Raw genomic sequence first — 22,240 nt, 5'->3', positions numbered from 1 at the left:
GGCAGTGTTTCCAAATTAAGTTTATTCATTCCACAACCAGGAGTGCATAGTGTACTATCATGTTACAGGGATGTTTTTGTGTTCCCAGATCTCAGTATTCACTAAGGTGAGCGCAATGTTATCATAAAGGACAGAAATGTCCAAAATTGCAAAAATAAGACCCATAACAACTCAAAATGCTTCATTTAATTTAAATTATTGAAAGGATTTTGAAAGTTACAAGTGAAGTTTAAAGACTATTTAATGCTAAAACAGATTACATGCGTGAATGAAAGTCCATAGTTCTGTATATCTCTGCCTTCATGCAGAGTTTTGTTAATCAAGCACAAATTGCTGAATTTGAAACCATCTGAAAACGTTTCTTCTTTGGTCTGAACCTGATATTTGACTCAGTTTGACTAAATGCTGAGCTCAAGTCCTCAAATTAAAATTAATCACAGCTTTGAAGTGCCGGCAGTCGAGCTGCTCGCAGATGAAACGAGGAGAAAACGATCCCCTCTCCTCTGCAGCGCTAAGTGAAACTTTCCGGGTCAGGGGTCAACTCAAAGAGCTCTGCCAACAAAAACACTGAGCGGACACTTGATACTTCTCAACAGGTGGAGGCAGCGACCAAGTCTTTAATGGGGAAAGCTTTCAATTAGAGGATTCCTGATGGGGCCTGTATGACTGAGGCTGCTCTGATCATTTTAGTGAACTCTCTCCTAAAGCTACAGAACTGAACCACGGAAGCAAACAGCTGCTGTCAACAGGTCTGCACGACCTCAGCTTTACATTTTGATGCTGGTATTTGCCTGATGGAGACGTGGTGGGGTCAAAACGCTGCTGTTAAATTAAAATAAAGTTTCAGAGCTATAATTCAGTACGCAAACACTCTTCCTCTGCAATCCTGCATCTGAATGAAATATAGAAGTGATGTGCACACAACCAGCTTTCTGTATCTACTGCTGCCAACACAGCACATCAACATACCCTCATGTTACAATGAGTCAGTGCTTCTCCTCCTTTTTTGTTTAAAATCATTTTTAAAACTCTGCATCAAATCCACTCATTGAGACGTTATGACTGACCTCAAACTTTAAAACTAGAACTCAAAGAGTGACAATCTAAAAATTTAAATTCAGGTTTTTACATATTTGATGATGAGTAAAATTTTCTTTAGTGTTTCATACATAGCTTTTTGGCAATAAAGAGGATGGAGGAGATAAAAGATAAAGCAAGCAATTCAAAGCTTAAAAAATAAATATTAGATCAACTTGGACAAATGGGGAAATATACTTGACAAAAAAATTGACTGTTGAAATGTTGGAATTGTTTCATAAAGTTTTTTTTTTTTTTTGGGAGGATTCTGTGCACTGTCCAGAGCTTTAAATAAAGTATTTTATCCACAGCCAGAAACCTTCCTCAGCTTCCTCGTGACCCGAGGAGACCCCTGAGGGATTAAAGCTGTGGTCAGTTCACCTGTTGATGCACCTGTTGTTTAATACTCTGAACAAGTCAATAACACGTGCTGAACTTCCAGCACATCCGAGGTGGAGACCACAGACAACAGCTGATGTTTAAAGTCAGTATTGATCCAGCGCTGATCGATAGTTCCCTTCCTCTGCCTCAGCAGCTGAGTGGAGACAGAATGAGGCTCAAAGTGACAAAGCTCCTCATTCATCCAAACAATGCCACAAAGACCAAGTGGTTTGGGTGTGAGACCAAACAGAAGTGATTCGTGGAATATCAGCAACCCACAGCCACAGCAGCATCAGCCGAAATGTTGGCCATTAATAACCACCCCCAACCCCACCCATCCAATATCCACTTCAATTCCACACCCAGCCTCCACATGCCGGGGTGTGGAAGGTGGGGGGAGGGGCGGCCCGGCTCCTCCAGGACAGCTGGGTGCATAAAAATAAAAGCCCCTGACCAGCTGTGACTCTGAGAAATGTCCCAGCACCACCACCAGCACCACCACACCCCTGACTCACTGTGAATCGGCTGCCATTAAATATGCAGACAAATGGAGAGGTTTCTAAATTTACACACACACACACACACACACACACACACACACACACACACACACACACACACGGACTCAGGTTTAATTACACGGGTGAAGGTCTGAATGCAAGATGACTGCAGGAGCAAGTGGTTAGGCAGAGATGCATTATGGGAGTGGTGGTGAGAGGTAGGAGTGTGTTTAAGTGGCTGCTGCAGCGGGGTGGGCATCAACACACATCAAAATAAGAAGAAAAGTTTTCTTACAAGTCTGCAGGAGCTCACTTTAGCTCAGTTTAGATTTACAATAATTAGTCGATAATCAATTGAGAAAACTTTTATTAGCAACTAATCTGGCTACTCAAAACTCACCATTTTCACACCTGCTTTTAATGTATGATTAACGGCAAACATTGTGTGTCATATGTTTGTTTTATCGTTTTCTTTGTTCATTTTAAACTCATGTAAAGTGCTCTATAAATAAAATGTATTATTATTCTTCAATGAATTCACCGTTTAGGTCAATTTTCAAACAACATTTTATGGTTTCAGCTTCCTAAGTGTGAGTATTTCTGTTTGTCTCACATTATCATTGGACTCCAGGAAACATTTTTCATTATTTTCTGATGTTTTATAGGCTGAAAAATTCACAGATCAACCAATAAAATAAAAATAATACGATCATGAGTTGCAGCCGTAGTCGACTGTGGGACTATAGTCTTGACACTCACCTGCAGGAGGTCACTGAGGTCCAGCAGCATGTCTGAGACAAACAGGTTAAGGCAACAAACAAATAAGAACCAGACATAAAAAATTATTTGTTGTGATTTTCTTTGAACCAGTTCAGAGTCACGTGGAGGTGGCCAAGCTCAAAACCTCAGAACAACTAGTTCTGATACACAGCACAATGACACTAAATCAAAATGAGTCAAGTAAATTAACATGAAGTAAAATTGTACGTGTTCAGTGTAAGACACTTGCTTCCTGATCACCTTTAAAATGGTATCAATAATCTGTCCAAATATGGCCACAGCTTTGTTCTCCACATCATACTGCAGTACAGTCCATTCTCAGGCTACAGTGAGACCACAGGAACATCAGTAAAGTGACTTGAATATACGACATCATTTCTGCTCTGTGCATGTTTTGTTTAATGGTTTCAAACTCAAAGCCAACAGCAGCAGAATGAAGCTGTGTTCCTCGTACACTTGAAATGATTTAGTTGTTTGAAATAGTAATTCTCAGTGGTCTGTACTAAGTCAAGAGTAGATCTGGAGTAAAACATCAAGTACACTATACAGCTTCTAACTCAGGTGCAAGCATTTGTTAGTTTAACATGCAATTTCTATTCCACTTAGTTTTTTTTAAGGAAATCAGTTTTTATGCTTTTTCTAAGTAAGGCCTAATTAGAATTTACAGAGTAGCTCTATGTGAATAAATGACAACAAAGAACAACACAAACATGCCTTCATCAGACACAATGTAAACTGTGTGTAAACAAAAACAGCAAGAGCTTAATGGCATTTGAGTGGTTGAATAACAGTAATCCCATGATGTTATAGAGTAATATTGTATATAATGTCCTTGCAGAGGTTTGTCATGTGGAGGAAGCTTTGGGAAACATTTACACAGCCTCTTTCCATCGCCAGTGTCTCCACCTGAAAACAAGGCAACAGGCAGAAGAGAAATGAGGTGAAATAAACCTCTGAGCACTCGACTAAATACACTGACGCCCTGTCACCACACACACACACATACATACACACACACACACACACACACACACACACACCTGCCTCCTCAGCCTCTGGACATCCCACCCTCCCAGTGACCCCCCCCCCCCACTCTCTCAGAACTGGCTGGTCTCCGTGGTGACGGGATCTCCGTGGCGACAGGTGCACCTGTCTCCAGGCTGCCAGGGTGGATTAGCGGGGGCTCCTCCGAAAAGGCCTCACAATAGAATTAGCAGCAGTGCAGATGAAATGGAAAAGATAATCCCAGCACACGCCGTCTGGAGATTATAGTCGACTGCCTTAATCAGGAAAACAAACGACAGCTCGTCCTTCAACACATCTGGGCCCAGGGAGGGAAAAAAACCACTCACATCTTATTTGGTGCCACAGGAAGGAGAGAGGAGGATACTCACAGTGATGAAGTTCTCACATGTGCGCATTTGTGTTTGTTCCCTCCCTGTTTCAACATAATAATGCCACCGTGCACAAACCCAGGTGCATGAAGACCCTTTTCAATGGTGTTCCCACCTCTGGGATGAACCGGAACACCAGACCGGATCGGGAAACATCAGTGCTGGACCTCACTAATGCTCTCCTGTCTGAACGGGAGATAATCCCTGCAGCCAGGTTCCAAGATCAGGTGGAAATCCTGAATCCAGAAGAGTGGAGGCTGTTACAGCAGCAGATTAACGCCTGCGGTTTGGAAATTATGTGCTCAACAAGCATAGCAGCAAATCTACTGGACTGCTCTGCAGCACAAAGCAGGTGAAGGCAGCGACTCCTCCAGAGTAAAAGCTCTGAGAGGTTTGTACAGGCAGCAGATGGTTGAAGAGGTTAAAGCCTCAGTGGTTCAAACAGATGCTCGGTGCATCTGAGGCCTATTGAGTTAGGGAGCGGCCTAACAAACCAGTTCATTTCAAGCCATCTAAACCCTGTAAGAACTGAATTCCAACATTTTAAATCATCATTTGTCTTTTAAAAGAAGAAAAGAGGCAAATGGCCTAATTTTAAACTCTGTAAAAATCCTCTGTTAAGATATATATATCAGAACAGTTAGCATAGTTAGCATCTTTTATTTCTTTAAGTTGTTTGTTTTCTTGTAACTGGCAGCGGCTGACACAGTGTTAGTGGTTGTGCTAATGCTAACTCTAGCTTTCTGTACTGACAAGGTTTCAGGTATATTTAGCCCCGCCCCCTTGTCCCCACAAGTTGACAGGATTGGTTCCTCAGGTTCTATGACATATGAATCCCTGACTGTCTGAATCTGTTTTTATGAGACTGTCATTGGTTCACTGCAGTTCAAGGTGGAGATAATCAGTCATGGTGTTGACTGATTATTTCACTCATCATATGTTTTCTATTATATAAGAAAAAACATCATAATTAATTAATTTCACCAGATCGGGTCTTTAAGAGAATTGCTGTTATTCATCAAGGTTCTTTGAATGTACTGCTGCATACGACCGTTTTCTCTGTGGTCACAGTGTTTTGATTGTTTTAATTGGCGCATGGATACAAACTTGTTTCTAGGATCAAACGGAGGAAAGAAGAAGAAAAGAGAGATGACGGTAAAACAACGAAGACAGATCAGAAAAAGATGGAGAGAGAAGTTGAGAACAGATGAAGGTCTGTCTGCAGAGTAAAAGCGGATGTATGATCCAGATCGCCTGGTCCTGCTCTGCGTGGTGGGCTCGTTAAATTAAAGTCCAGATGAGATGAGACGAACGTTTCCCTCCGCTTCTCCCTCTCACTTCGTCTTTGTCCTGAATCTCCCCTGCGACAACGTTACAGACTCACCCAGCTGTGGAGAAAGAAGTGAGCGGAGCTATTTTTACCGCCGCCTCACTCCTCCAAACACGAACAAACAGGCCTGCACTGACAAACACACAAACACACACACACACACACACACACACACACACACACACACACAGACAAAGGCCCAGTAAACAATGCAGCAGAAAGGAATTACACCATCCTCGCCCCTCTTTCATTAGGCAAACCTATCCCAGCCGTCCTGTGCTGCTGTTACGTAACAAAAAGCATCCTCTGAGGCGAAGTGAGTCAGGAGTAAACCAACGACAGAGCGAAACAACACAGAGCCGCCCTGCTTATGAAAAAAGGATGAACCTAAAAGTCCCATTATCCCGACGCTGACACATCGCTCTCAACTTCAATAAGCTGCCGTTTGCAGATTATGAAACATTAAGACAGTGACAGGCGGTGCTGCTCACATCAGACACAACCTGCAGACTTTGATGTGCCATCCTCCATCAGTTCAACACGCAGGTTTAACTAATCTAACTTTGCCTCAATTAACACTGAACTTCTGCTCGGCTAATTACCGCGAGCATGCGATTAAACAGAGAAGGTTTCCTCGTGCATGCAGGGGTCGCCGCTCTGTTCAATTATGGAAGCTGTGCTTTGATCAGGTTTCCTCTGCACTTTGTTACAACATTTAATCAGACTGACGCACACAGCCCACACACAGGCTGAGGGCTGACCAGCTAACTGTGCTACCTGCTCCTTTCACTCTGATCCTCTGTCTGAGGCCGTTCATTCAGATACTTGTGTCAGAAACAGCTGCAAACAATTAATTGATTGAGAAGTCGATCTACTGAAACGTAATCAGCAACAACTGCGATGATAAAGTGATTGATTCTGACGTTTTTTTAAGTAAAAATGACAAAAAAAAAAAACGTGTTCCAGCTTCCAAAGTGTGAATATTTTTGCTGTTCTTTCTTTTGGATTTGGATCAGGAGTCCACTGTTGACAGACATTTTTTACTATTCTGACATTTCATGTATCAAATAATAATAATAGTCATTAGTTGAAGCAATAACAGCAGAGCCTCTACATGTCTTCACCACGCATCTCATGCACTGCACTAATGTCTGCGGCACGATACATGTTCTGGGACAGTTCACATATATATAAAAAATGTTTTAACCAAATTGAACCTGTTTATATTTTTTGCTCTCATGTCCACAGGTTTACATAAATATCAGTATATGAGTAGGAACCTCAGAGAAGGTCCCATCAACATGGCTGTTATGTCTCTGTATGTATTGACAGTGAAAATGAAAATCATTTTCTGAGACTAATTGTCATTTTTTTCACTCTTATTTCCTTGAGATGAACAAGATTACAAATGTAGGACTCCAGTTCCCATCATGCTGTGGCTGATATAAACAGGAAGTATGGCGTTTTGATGGAATCAGTGAATTGAACATAGTGAATACCTTGACACCTATTTCTTTAAAGCCTAGATTTGTTTTCATTTGGATTGCAATGGGAAAATAATTAACTATTAGCAGTATTTCCTTTATTACTGCAGGAAAATTATTTCATAACAGATTTATGGGAGTTTTTTCTGGCTGGGTTATTATACTGAAGAAGAAGGGTGACATGTTTGAAATGTGTAAATTGGGTGCTGAAGATTTATCAAGACAAATACTCACAGTTCACAGGATAAAGAAACAGCTGGTCTAGAGTCAGTGTCTTTGAAGAAATCATTATGTAAAACGAGCAGTAAGGATACGTGGTGTCCCCTCGGTGCGGCACACCATGTAGAGGCAGGCGGCGATGACGTGGGAGGACTTGCGGCCGCGGGTCAGGTGTTTAGTGAGCGCCATCCTGTAGAAATTGAAGGCCGTGTCCAAACAATGCTGGTTCATCTGCAGCTGGTGACCCAGAGTGTTGATGTGCTGCTTGGCTGGAGACAGACACACACACACACACACACACACACACACACACACACACACACACACAGGCATGTAAGTTCATAGCAAAAAAACAAATACTCAGCATCTCATCTGCTTTTCATCATTAATCTGGATGAGAAAACTGCAAAACACAGAAAGTAGATTCACATCATTTTAATACTCATCATTCAGTGACCCCATCGACGACCCCCCCTCCTTCAGACCGGGACACTGTTTAATTATCATTGGCTAATTCTTCAGATTCTCCCTTTAATTTGTTAAGTCTGTGTGTTTATATGTGTTCAAGACACGTTCAAATAAAGCCATCTCTGATTATTTATAGACGTCCAGAACAGATGTTTTTTTCAGAACCAATATCAACATCTGTTTATGAAAACCACTGAACCTCATGAAAGACTCACTACACCAGACATGTTGCTAAGACCTCATTTGACATTCAGGGAACACTTGGAACAAACGCAACTGGTCAGAGCCATGTCTGAAAATGTTGTCATACTGTTCACCATTTTACTATTTCCATTAACTGGTCATGATAAAAATGATTTTATCCACATCACACACCTGCATTTAAATTCTTTTTGCCTACTCTGATATCTGTTCTGCTGATAATGTGGCCGACTGTTGACTCCTGATGCAGGAGACTGGTCTCTGGCTCCTCCTGCGTGGTCACATTTGCATGTTGTGCCGTTAATTAAAAACAGTCAGTTAGGTTTGGAAGGAGCTTGACAAAGACATAACTGTGGTGTGGTCTGAACCTGACACAAACCTGTTTTTGATACACAGATGAAAACACACACACACACACCCACAAACAGGCATGTAATTACACAAGCCTCACTGTACGCAAACAAAGTCCTGCAAGCGTGTCAGGACACACACGCCTGGAGACAAGCACGAGGGTTCCATTACGCACGAGTGCAAATGTGCACACATAACTACGTCCTTACACGCAATCACATAAAAGAATGTGTGCTCCATCCTCTCACACACACACACACACTCACTCACTCACTCACTCACACACACACACACACACACACACACACACACACACACCTAACAGCAGGTAGAGACCAAGGACAAAAGAGTTTATAATCACTGCACAGAGCTGCACAGTGTGTGTGTGTGTTTGTGTGTGGAGTTCATGACCTAAGATGAGCTAAACATGTTGAGTACCCTCACACACACACACACACACACACACACACACACACACACACACACACACACAACCAGATGTGTGTGACCTACTGAACTGAGTGTGATGTCTGGGAATGTGAGCAGCTCTGAGCTCATCAGTCTCGTCACGCTGTTCAGTTTAACACACGTCCAGTTATAAAACCAGCACAATTCAATATCAGCGTGCACACGCACACACACACACACACACACACACACGCACACACACACACACACACTAAACCCCGTCTGCTTCTCAGTTTTCCGTCTTTCATTGTTCCAGTAGAACATCATCCAACATTTTTGTAACTTTTATTCACAAGCATGGAAAAAAGAAAAAATATGCCAAGACCTTAGAAGTAAAGTTCAGATTTTCTGGATCAAACACTCGACCCATCAGTTTTTGTTCTGTCTGTGTGTCAACAAAATCCACTCTATTTTTTTTTTTTTAAGGTGAATTTATTTAGTATTTCCAGCCCACAGAGACATGTAGGAGACAGAAAACAAGAAAATAGATAAAGAAAAAAAATGTATACTGCTGCTAATCCTGATGCTAATCCTACTGCTAATGCTGCTGAAGAACCTGTGTTATTATTAGTTATGATTTGGGTGGTGTTTGTTCGAGTCAGTGGTCCAGGGGGAGCAGCTGCTCTGCTGTGGAAACTAATGAGGATTCAAATGAACAAGTAAACACAAACACACTTAATGCTTGGCTGATATTCCTCATTCACTTAGTTAATTCAGCTAATTTCTCGTGTTATGGATAGAACACAATGCAAATGTTGTGGATCGTAGTTCGTCTCCTCATCGTTTCAGTCTGCCTGGTACTAACAATACCTGTCGTAATAAATATAAATGATCAGCATTAATCAAACCAAATCAAAAGAGTTAACAGTAAAAATTTAGGCCATATATATGACATATGTCCTATACCATATGTGTCACCTATGATGGGATATATTATCACATATACATATCTTCTGAATATATATAAGGTATTCTATAACATAGGAAATATAAAAAATGTGTATGAGGTGCTGCAAGCATATATGTTCACAATATACATTTAATTTATACATGAAATTTAATTAAAACAACACACTGATAAAAATTCTATATGCTCATATATGTTTTTCTTATCAGTCTGTTTACTTCCCATTCTGGACCCTACTGTTTATAATAGCAACATATTACAGGTTATAAGAACAATATAATACAATATAAGCACACTTACATACATATACATGTTTGTATGGGCTACACATATACGTAAATATATGTAACTATATATAATTTTGACATACACATTTTTATTTTATATGTGCCTATATTTCAGATATACATATGTGAGGTCTTAAACATGACTATTTTTGAATGCAGTCTTAAATCTTCTGCACTGATATTTAGTTAGAATTTAAGCAACATAAAATCCAGATTAAACCTGAAAGCGTGACTGGAAATGATCAACAGCCACTGGTCTGATGAGATTTGAATCCATCAGAACGATTATTAAATGGCACAGGATGTTTCATGGTTTATGTCAATGGCTTCTTCAGCTCTGACATTCAGCGCTGCACTTAACATTTGAGTGAAATCACAGCTTCCTGATGTGAAAATATCACTTCGCTTTGCTCTGTTGTCTCCTCAAAGACAACTGGCCGCATGGCAGCCGTCACCAACACAACAGGAGACACGCAGCACAACAAACACAAACTAACCAAACACCTGGAGGCAGGAGACCAATGGAAAGTTTTGTATCTGCTGTTTTAGTGGTGGAATTTTAAACTGAACCAACTACTGTGAACAAGACAAAGTTAATTGCTACCCTAATTTCAACCAAGTTCTTGTCACAGATGATAAGTGGGGCAGAGACGCAGCGCTGCAGCTGTAATTAGGAGCTCTTCTTCCATGGTTTAAAAAATATATAAAAATATAGAACGTTTTCTGCCCTTTACATGACTCTTCAGCTCAAACCCCAGAACAGCCACTGATTCCTTCATAGGTGCCTCTAAATAAATAACAACTCATAACATTTACATGAACAAAAACTGGGACACCCTGAAGCAGAAGCTTTCACACACACAAATTTAGAAAGCTGGGACAGAGGCGTCAGCTGTTCATCGTGAAAAAGACCTGGCTTTTTACAACAGGGGAAGGTTGAGAAAGGCTCAGTGAGCCAGACAAGAGCCGATTATGATCGTAGAAGAAACAGAAGAATAGGGTTGTCTACTACCACACTCAACTATGTGAAGGAACCTTAAAATGTCCCATATAGTATTCAGGTAGATTTCCATGTGTTTTTGATTATAATGCAGGTCTAGGTTCTATATTAATACTGTGAAAGTATCAAAGCCTCAGTCCACAGAGAAATGCACACAGCCTGTATTCAGAAACAGCCTTAAAACGAGCCGTCAGGACTTCTGTAACTTTGTTATGTCACAACAAAGCAGTCACCGCTCTCAGCCACACCCCAAGCCCCACCCCAGCTGAGCAGCTCATAAACATTCACTTCATTCACTTGTTTGCTGAAAACAGCTGCTGCTGCTGGAAACACTGGGAATGACCGGACAGTAAATGCACCACTGAACCAAAACAAGGAGCTAAGTGAGGCTAAAAAGCTCAGTGGAGCTGCAGATGTGGGGATAATTCAGAGACTGTCCACCTGTAACAAACGAGCCCATAGGTCATCTGTGCAGCAGGTTATTATGACCCATAGTTAGGCTTGGTTGCTAGGCGACATCTAGTGGCCGTAGTAATTGTGACAGGAGGTTGGGGTGGATGGATGGGTCAATAAAACACAGGGATATTACACAGGAGAGAGGTGTTCAATTCCCATGTGAAAGGAGCAGTTTATGTTGTTTCTATTGTCCATGACCATACAACAAAGTTAACATTATTATTGTTGCAACCATGACAACAAAGATCATCTAATGTTGGGGAAGCACTTATTTTAACCCAAATCACCATCTTTTCCTAAACCTAACCAAGCCTTGACTGTTATATAGTACATAGCACCCAAGGTAGGTACGCCACTCTCGATACAGTCGGCATGTTTATTATTGTAACCATGACAACCAAACTCTGACACCCCTGCTGCTTTAGGGGTGCCAATTTGGAGGATTGGTTTCTATAATTCAGCCATTTCTGTGGGTTTGTCACCAGCATTAGACTCATTGCATTAATTGTTAATTAATATTAAAGTAGATTCACAGTATCGATGAGTTCATACATCTTCTAGCTTTACATCTAGATCTGAGGGAACTCGGCGTCTTACTGCAGCTCCACTTTGTGATTCAGATTGTTCAGACAAAGTGTGTTTTCACACATAAATCTTGCCTCCAGCAGCTTTTAAAGCTACATTTAAATTCCAGTCAACATGCCTGCACTGCAGCGTGCTGTGGACCGATACACCAGGGACTGGTGATACATTATTACCCAACTCATACACACAACACAGGAGGAGGTGGGGTTTGTGCTCCCAGACATGAATCAGCCGGTGGCGAGACAGAGGATGTGCAGACAGCTGCCGGGGAAAGTTCGTGCAGGACAGAAAGAGGAAGAAGAAGAAGACGAGCTCTTCATCTCTCAGAGATGCCTGCAGACTCATAGAGCCACAGACAGCAGGCAGTCTCCCTACAGACCACACACACACACACACACACACACACACACACACACACACACACACACACACACACACACACACACACACACACACACACACACACACACACACACACACACACACACACACACACACAGCATGACAAGGCTATTCCCAATGCCACACCGACTAACACACAAAAAGAACTTTTACCAACACAAACACACCCTGCACAGACTTAAAGGAACAGTTTGACATTTTGTGAAACCTTTTAGATCAATACCACTGCACCGTATATATGAAGCTGCAGCCAGTTAGCTTAGCTTCTCATAAAGACTGAAAACAGGTGGAAACAGCGAGCTGCCTTTGTCCAGAGGTGAACTGGAATTACCTCCTGACTGTTTTTTGCCTCCGATAACCAGTCAAGGTGCAGGAACCATGGTCAGAGTCTCTTCTTCTGTTCCTGACTTACAGCAGTGAATGATGGCCAGAAGCGTTTTTGCAGAACATTGCGATGTCACAGTAAAGCTGACCTTTGACCTTTTGGATATAAAATGTCATCATTTTATCCTGTTAAACATTTAACATTGCGAGCAAATTTTGTCATAATTATAAAACTAATTCTTGAGTTACCATCAAATAAAAAGACCTGCCAGCATCTCCACAGCTCTAAAATTGACAGATTTATTTAGTCTGTGCTCATAACACATTCTGTGATTTTACAGGCGGTTATGTGCCAAACAATTTTTTGATTGGATGCAGGTGATGCATCCTGAGCTTTTTAATGGTTGTCATGATTATATGTTTTGGTTTTTCAGACTAAAACCAATGAGTAATGAAATTTCAGGGCCAATAATGTGACCAGTAATTATCAGTTTATTGCATCCAATTCCAACAGGACAACTGATAATAATAATAATCTTACACATGTGAAAACATGAAGAGGACGATACATTTTTTTTTTTTTTTTACAATTAACAAGTTTATTTTTCTAATAAACACCAATATTTAGAGAGCCTTCACCTTGCCTTCACCTTTATTCACTACAAGAATACACTAATTTACTGTAAATATGTTTATTACAACCTTTAAGAATTTATTTTCTCATATGTAGACTAATTATAACCATACTGTCTCTCAATATTGACAAGGATGTATAGGCTACAAAAGCTCTAAAGAAACTTTACATACCTTTAGATTAATCAGTGGTTCAACCCCTGGGTTCCATTGTTTAGAAAGTGTTCAAACATTTAACAATAAAGTAAATAAAGCTCTGCGGCGTCACTCATCCTCTCCTCTGTCCTCCTCTGATGTGAAGACACAGGTACTGATGCTGAGGAGGGGAGGGTCTGTTTGGCCTCAGCCTCAAAGTCTAGAGGAATTCAGCTCATTTTCAGATGCATAGCTAATTAGGCTCAAACATTACATGCAATTACAGTTTAATTGTGTGGAGCTGGTTCATAAAATTCCCTATTAGCATAACAAGCTCCATATGTCAGTGTGAAACATAGCGGCTGTCGATGAAAAGGGGAAAGGGTCCACACAAACAGACTCAAAAGCAATAGGTGAGTGGGACCTGAAACTAACCTTTACTATTCTCTGACATGCCAAAGTGTCTGTGGTGGGAAAGGTCCATGAGTGAGCCAGGCTGGCTGTCTCTCAGTTTACAGTCTCTATGCTAAGCTAAGCTAAGCTAAGCTAACAGTCTCCTGGCTCCAGCTTCATTCTACCGTGCGGACATGAGAGTGGTGTTGATCTTCTAATCTCATCCTCAGCAAGACAGCTAATAAGCACATTCCCCCAAAAAGCCCAAACTATTGCTTTAAGCAGCGTGTGACAGCGATATAACCCCAAACACACACACACACACACACACACACACTCAGAATTAAAAAATAACATAAGTATTTCCCAATCCTCATATTTTCTCTCTCTCTCTCTCACACACACCTGTATCTACACACACTCTTCATTACTCAGCGTCTGCTGCAGTCTGACAGCTCTGTGACTCTGCGGCTGAAACATCATCAGCTGAGCAGACGGCTGGCCGTCACCACGGTTACCAGCTGCTTGCCATCGTATCCGAGCTCTGGCTCTCTGCCCAACAGCCTGTCAACCTTCAGCCCAGCAGTTTGTTGTCTTCTGCAAGTTGCTGATGTGTTTTAAGAGCAGAATTGTTGAGATAAAATTGTGAGCACACCCGTGGGGCCCTTCGGGGTCCCTCCAGGGGGCCCCAACAGGATGAAGAACAATTCACTTTAAAGCCTGACTGATCAACATCCCAAAGAGAGGAAAGAGGAGCATCCGTCATTGCACTCAAGCTGCAGTGATGAGTAGATTAATCAATTAGTTGATGCTGCAGCTGTTTCAATAATCATTAATCATTTCTGTCATTCTCTAAGCAATGATAAAGGATTTACTGGTTCCAACACCTGATATGAATAGCTGCTTTTCTTTCTCTCTTTCTGTCCTTTTAAAATTTGAGTGACGACGATTTCTCTAAATAATGTATCATCACTGTTGAACTGTCATTAACCAAATGAGAAGCATCTGAATTTCCCTCAGAATGAACAGAATATATATGAATAAATAAATCTAGATAAACTCAGCTTATTTCTTTGCAAGTGTGAAACTAGAGGTTTGACACAGGCAGAAATCCCGAGGGGCATGTCCCCCCCTTCCTGAGGATCGCCCCCTCAATATATTACCGAGACCTAAGTCAACAAATGTGAGTAAACAGAGTGATAGAGGAGCAAACATAAACTCATGAGGTTATGATCCAGATCAGCTCTACGAGTGAACAAGTGATTCAGAGAGAGCAGAGGAGCAGAGCCGCTTGTTGACCGGCGGAGAGAAATGCGCTTCCGCCGAGCGACATAGTTCCACTGGTAAAATACAGCTCAGCCCCGACTACCGCCGCCTCCATCTGTTAGTTTATTAGTTATTGTGAGGTCAGTTTACTTCCTGCAAAAGAGGAACACTTTTGCAACTACTAAATGTCACACAATTAAAGAATAAAAAGCGGAAGTAGACCAGCAGCCACCGTGTTCTGCGAGATAAAATGACTGTTTTTGTCAATGGAGTCTGGTTCATAAGACGGAGACATCCGGTCACCAGGCCTCATCACGGCCTCACAGAGAAGCAGAATATCGACTGATAATCAGCTTAAAGTGGGTCGACACGACCCGGAACAGATGCTGTTGTGTAACATTCATTACAAAATGATGTGAGATACAACAGAGTTAGTGCTGAAATAGTGTCGGTCCGTTTTATTCACAGGGTTTCACCAAATCATTGTGATAGTAACTATGATAGTGACGAGAAAACACACACACACACACACACACACACACACACACACAGACACACACACACACACACACACACAACATAAAAATTAAAACAAAATTACATTAAATACGAAAACAAACAAAAGTTTAGAGTCGAGTGGCATGTACGTCAGTACGTCCGCACGCACTCACGCACATTCGCGCGCGCGCATGCGCAGTTGCAGTGTGCGCGTCCGAGGGTGTGACGTCACGTCAGAATCTTTCATTTTGGCTTTGATCTCGTGCTGATGTATTAAAGACACATGTGTCACAGGTAAACCACTTTCACACCTGAGACTCAACACTTCATTTCGTTTCTTGGAAGAACCAGACTCAACAACCTCAAACATCTCACCATGGCGAAAACCTCCCTGCGAGGCATGGCTCCTCCTGTTTATAGCACTGCTGATGCTAAACCTAAACCCCGCAAGCGGGGCAGTGGTCCCAACGTGTCAGCAGCAGCACCTGAAGCCTCTGACCTGACGAACACGGACGAGAAAGACGTCCAAACCTTTGCTGCGGAGAACGCTGCCGCTGAGCCGAGTTCCACAGACGTCGTGGAACCATCAGAGAAGGAGACGGAGTCCGACTCTTCCAGCTCCAGCTGTCAAGCCTCGGTCCAGACCAACAGAGACACCGAAGTCACGGCAGAGCCAAAGATCCTGGAAGAGGAAAACGACTCCATCTCCACCATCGACCTGGACCCACCAGAGAAAAACACTGGTTCTGGTGATTCCTCCACCTCTGGCTGTGAGGACGCAGCCGAGGAAGCAGAAGAAACCCGGGTGTTTGTCACCCTGCTGACGGCCAGAGTGCTCTCAAAGTGCCCCGTTGTGAACCTCTGGACCCAGGAAAGTTTGGTCGCCTACACCCGACAACTGGTGGACCAAACCCTGCAGGGCCTCACTCTGAGTGGAGCTTTCTGCCCCAAAGAAAAAGACATCAAGAAGATGTGCAAGGCCGTGATCGACGCCCTGAAGACAAAGTACGGCAACATGCGCAAGCTAGAGACCGCCATATTTTCAGAGCACCCATCTGTGGACGCCGCCATCGTTGTGTGTTTGCGAGCCCACATCAAGGAGCACTCTGCTCGGGCTGCACACAAGAAGAAGAAGAGCGGTGGATGGAGGCAGCACATCTGGCCCCTCTTGCACGTTGCTGGCATTTGCGCTCTGTGGGGCATTTTGTTTCTAATCCTGGCATAAACTTGTGACGCTGGCACGGTGGTGCAGTGGTTATCACTGCTGCGTCACTGTCGCCAGGGTCACAAGTTTATACAGGGCCACACAGGGGCTGAGTGCTGATCCTGGTCTTGATGCTCTCAGCATCAAGACCAGGATCACCACCAGTTTCTCCCTGTGTCGGCGTGGGTTTTCTCCGGGTACTCCGGTTTCCTCCCACACTCCTTATTTGGACAATAAAAACCTTAAATTTTATTTTTGATTTCTGAATCAACTTCTTCTTCAATTAGAGCAATAAAGGAAGATAAGAGGTGACCTGACATATAATAATATGACATGACATATTTTCTAATCATATTCCTCATGTTGAATATTGATCACACAGTATGTGTCTCTAACTTATTTAAAATCTTAATCTGCAAAGAAAATTATAAAACTAATTAAAAAAAAAAACAAAGTGGAGTAAAAGTACAATATTTTAAATAGTACAAAATGCAGGATCTGTATTTCAGTACAAGTTTGATAAATCTGTACCAAAATACACTTCAGTAAATGTAGAGTTACTTTCCATCGCTAATATCAAAACACAGGACGAGTCTTTAGCTGATTTAGTTATTGTTCCACACCTCCAGGTTACCTGTCACAACTATTCAGCTCTTATTTTGGTAAGCCTGCTAACAGTAACACACATAGACTGACACTCATTGTTAATTACTTATTATTTCAGTGGTGAAAAATGTAGAACTATTTTTGAACAACGTGCAAACAAAAACAAAAAAAATAAAAGTTTTAATGGCCACATCATGCAGCACCAACTGAACCACCTACAACAAGGAACCACTGGTACAGGTTTATACAAAGAAAGACACAACTGCAAAGATCAGTCGCAGGATTTCAAGAATCAATGTTGGATCACTCAAATAAAAAAACACTATTAAATCAGAATTAAATAGATTTTTTCATCCAGTTGTATTTACTGTGGATCAGAAGCTGGAGGACTCCTCAGCTGCTGTTTCCAAGCTCAAGACTGAATTCTGAATGAATCACATTAGCCGCTGGCCTCAAACTTGACCTTAGATTATCAGTGTATTTTAGCTGTTGTATGAAATTGTACGATATAAAATTGATCACTTTCTCAAAAGCAGTAAAGAAGAAAAACATGCAGCTGTGACTTTAAGATGTAGACATGAGAGGAGCTGCTTGAACAAACAGGATAAAAAGATTGGAGGTAAATCTCTCCAAGTGTTGAAAAGCCTTTAACTACTCAGCCGTCGCATCAGAGGAGGTTTTAAACACAGACAACAGCTTCCACAGGAGAACTGTCACACACCAAGATTCAATCAAACCTGTCAACACACACAAACTAAAGGTGAACAGGTGCTGCAGATGATGTTTTCCTAAAACTGACTGGCAGATAAAAAGTCCTCTGAAGTCATATTCATCATCATCATCATCATCATCATCATCATCTCCCCCTCTGTGATAAACTTTACCTTTTCTTCTCAACAACTCAAAACAAAAACTTCTGACTCATCAGAACAAGACAATCACAAAACTTATTTCCTGACGTGTAAAAGCAGAAACATGAAGGTCTCCCAGGTCCAAACAGACATGAACAGGAACCAACAGCAGTTTCAATGCTGACAGCCCTCTGCTGGTCACTCACCTCTCTGCAGAGTCTGAGCTCGGGACTCCCTCCCCATTCCTGAGAGGTGTGCGTCTCCAAAGGACGGATGTTTGGCTCCATCTAAAGACACCGGAGAGATGTTCAGGGGATGAGACAGAAAATAAACCCACAAATCTTCATTTTTTTTATTTTTTAAATGTAATTTCTTGTTTGCTTTCTTCTACACATCAGAATAACTTTATTTATTCTCATGAGAATAAGATTATTTGCATCTATTTCTGAAATTTGTTCATCTGAATTAAACAGAAAACAAAAGTAGGGCTGTAACTATCTTTTATTTACATCATCGTTTAACTTGCCAATTAAATGGTGATCATTTTCTTTATAAATCAACTGTTATGTCTTAATCTTCACTTCAGGAAACAAACCACTGCCTTATATTTAGGACTGTCCAGTCATTAGTTTCACAAAGCACTAAAAAGTATATTTGAGACTGATCTGCTGTTACAACTACTTTCAGTAACTGTTGATTTTCAGGCAAGATGATCAGATGAATATACGTTTGATATTTTGATTTCTGTCTGTAAGAAAGTGTTCAAAAGGCGCTGGTTACTTCCTGAACCCTCAACAATACAGGAGTGGACAGATTGACATTTATATAATGGAAAAGATTACCTTCTCTCTCCGCCTGAAGAGAACTGAATTTATTAAACTATGGACCAAGTCGATCAAATAAGTAAGGATTCTGTGTAAGTGAAGTACTGAATGACTGACCCTGTAAAATTATTTTATTCTGACTTTATTTATTTCATTTAGTATTTATTATGTTCTTCCAGATCCCCCTCAGACATACTTTTTATTATGCTCACACCTCCCAAAGTCTACAAAGTTCTTTATAAATCTGCTCTAAATTCTAAATTTTGCAAAACTGTGGACAGTATAGGAAAGTAAACTTCTTTTTCCTGATGTATGTTTTGTAATAAACAAAATAAACCTCTAACCCAAAAAAATGAATTTATGAAATAAAATCTTAAATGCTCAGCACAGGCTCCCAGAGCCTAAAGTGACATCTTCAAATTACTTTTGTATTTACTTTTTGCCAGAATTAAATACTAATGTTTGGTTTTATCTCATAAATTCACTCTAAAAAACACCAAAATACCCAAAGCATTTAAATGAAGTGCAGTGTAATCCAACAGCACCATCTAGTGCACAGTCAGAGGAACTACACCACAGACAGCAAACTCTAACACATGGTCTTGTGCAGACTCAGCAGGAGTGAAAAGTCCTGGAGGCTGAAGAACTCAAGGTAAATGTTATACTCAGACAGATAAGCTGCTGTGGACCAACACACACATTAACTCACAGCAAACCATTACATAAGAGCCAGACTGTCCCCGAACACCCAACATCCATCTGACTGAGGAAATGATGAGGGATCAGGTGAAATCAAGAGCACTGACGTTCTGGAGGAACGAAGGTGGACATCTTTTAAAATGCACCATGATTTGTTGTGATTTATTCTGAGAGCAAATATTAGGTAATTCAAAACTGTACATTTATTATTTTGCAAAAGTAAAAGAGAAAAAGCCCCAAATCAGACTACTTTAAAGGCAGTTTCTAAAAAACACCACACAGAGGACACCACTATCTATCAACCATCACTGGTCACTTCTCACTCAACTGTCAAATACAAATTGAATAGGTGTTTTGTGTGAAGCCTTCATGTGTGTCAGTGGTGGTCCAGATCAACATTTGTCAGTTTTAGCATAAAAATACCCAGAAATGCTTCAGAACAAAGACCAGATCCATATTTCACAACCTACACGACCAGTAAAGGCCACACTGGCAGCCGACTGGTTTTTATTGGTAACAATCTCCTCCAAGTTTTTAACCTTGTTAACATTCATATGATGTTTTTAATATCAAGACATACAAGACATATGATGAGTGAAATAATCAGTCAACCATGACTGAGTGTTTCCACCTTGAACTGCAGTGAACCAATGACAGTCTCATAAAAACAGATTCAGACAGTCAGGGATTCATACGTCATAGAACCTGAGGAACCAATCCTGTCAACCTGTGGGGACAGGGGGGCGGGGCTAAACACACCTGAAACCTTGTCAGTACTGAGAGCCAGAGTTTGCATTAGCACAACCACTAACACTGTGTCAGCCACTGACGGTTACAAGCTAACAAACAACATAAAGAAATAAAAGATGCTAACTAAGCTAACTGTTCTGATCCGTCTGCTGGTCTCTGATTCTGGTCTCAACAGACTCCTCATCTGAGTCTGGGTCTGACTGAGGCTCAAACATGTGGCTGAGTCTCTCTGATGTTTCCTCCTCGAGTTTTTTCATTATTGTTTTTCCACTTTTATATGTGAAAACAACGTTAAAATATTAATCACAGCAGAGTTACAGAGTTTAAAACATGTCTGAAGAAGAACTCTTGGGTTCTGCAGGTCACCATAAACTAATCAAACCATAATAAATACTGATCTTACACCTGTGGCCTGTTCTGCTCTGGCTGGTTATCACTTATAACTTTACACCAAGGCAAGAGGAAATATTTAAGTTCAGAATAAATGTGTTTCCTCTACGGTAGAAAAAAACAACACAAAAAAACAACACTTATTGTGGCGGCATTTTTTTCTTTTGCAGCTTCAACTAAACCACACACTTTATGGCATAATTGTATTTAAATAGCTGATGCTCCACTTAAACTTCACCCTGGCAGCTACAGTGGAGGAGAGCTAACACAAAACTGATTGTCCAGATAAATATCTACAGTGATGTGAGAATAAAATCCTAAAGTGACAAACATGAATCGATTACTTCACAACTCAAGGTAGAGTCACCAGACACGCCTGGCCTGTGACATCCTCATTAACATCTCGTGGGCAGGTGAATCAGGTCGTTGTCCTCACCTTGTGCAGAGACAAACTGTCCGACGGCCAGCGACCCTCCGCCTCCCGTCTCCACGAACTCCACCTCGGACACGATGATGTTGTCCTCCAGCACGGAGCCGCAGCCCATGCACACTGCATCGCCACGCGCCTGGTCCACATCGATGTCCGAGCCACCGCAGTTCTTACACACCTTGGAGCTCATGGCGTCGCTCGGCAAGCCTCGAAAACCTGGCGCGAAAAAGAGGGAGGACGGGTTTGAAATCAAAGCCTCAGTGTTCAGACAGAGAATCTGTGTGTACGACTGCATCACTGCATCAAGTAACTGAGACACAGTAATTGACACTTGTTTTTACACATTCCTATGAACAATACGACCCCACACCTCATAGACTTTATACCTCTGTGTTTACTCTGAGGGTTTCTGCGTCAGCCAGTGTAACCATGGACCTTTGAGCTGCTCAATGACCTGAACAAAAAAATAGTTTAAAGAAAACTAGAGCTGCAATTTTCAGTCAATTAATCAATTAGTTGATCTGCAAAAAAATAACCTGCAGCTGTTTTGATAATCAGTATCAGTTTCAGTCATTTAACAAGCAAAAAGTTAGATATTCTCTGGTTCCAGCTTCTAGTTGTGAGCTTAATATTTTCAAAGAGTCGCTTTAAGCTGAGAGAAATTATGATCATTATATTTTTTAATCTTTCTTTTTTTTAAATAAACTTGCAAATTAGTCACTATCAGAAAACCAGTCAAAAAGTCCATTCTGCTTCAAAGGCATAATATATAACTTAAAATGTTTAAAAATAGCGAGATCTGTGTTATACATTTTGTTGAGTTATGTTTTTGCATTATCCCAAATATTTCCAGCAATTCTCAAACCAGAGAAATCTGTGATTTTAATCATGGTTGTGGTCCGTTTCATTGGTCGCCTTTCAATGAGATCATATCCTCTATGTGCATG

The 22,240-nt window shown here is 41.3% G+C and overlaps 1 protein-coding gene across 2 annotated transcripts in view; it reads right to left on the bottom strand.

The window, feature by feature from the left end:
* The window catches only part of brf1a (BRF1 general transcription factor IIIB subunit a), a 118,548-nt gene that overhangs the window by 94,047 nt on the left and 2,261 nt on the right, over nt 1-22,240 (bottom strand). Inside the window, exons 1-5 of one of the 2 annotated variants that reach the window (XM_071498875.1) lie at nt 21,680-21,860; nt 21,300-21,509; nt 18,407-18,487; nt 7,261-7,434; nt 2,718-2,749 (exon numbers count right to left, since the gene is read on the bottom strand). In XM_071498875.1, the coding sequence (XP_071354976.1) occupies nt 2,718-2,749; nt 7,261-7,434; nt 18,407-18,487; nt 21,300-21,483 (471 nt within the window). In that variant the 5' untranslated portion in view covers nt 21,484-21,509; nt 21,680-21,860. Of the gene's footprint in view, nt 1-2,717; nt 2,750-7,260; nt 7,435-18,406; nt 18,488-21,299; nt 21,510-21,679; nt 21,861-22,240 lie in introns of those variants that run through there. The other variant, XM_071498877.1, reaches the window with a different exon arrangement.

Source organism: Trachinotus anak, unplaced genomic scaffold (genome assembly GCF_046630095.1).
Source record: "Trachinotus anak isolate AG129_WGS33_773 ecotype Australia unplaced genomic scaffold, CSIRO_AGI_Tana_v1 ptg000015l, whole genome shotgun sequence".
NCBI classification, from domain to species: Eukaryota; Metazoa; Chordata; class Actinopteri; order Carangiformes; family Carangidae; genus Trachinotus; species Trachinotus anak.
The sequence above is the reverse complement of the archived record's forward strand: the minus strand, read 5'-3'. Positions and strand labels throughout refer to the sequence as shown.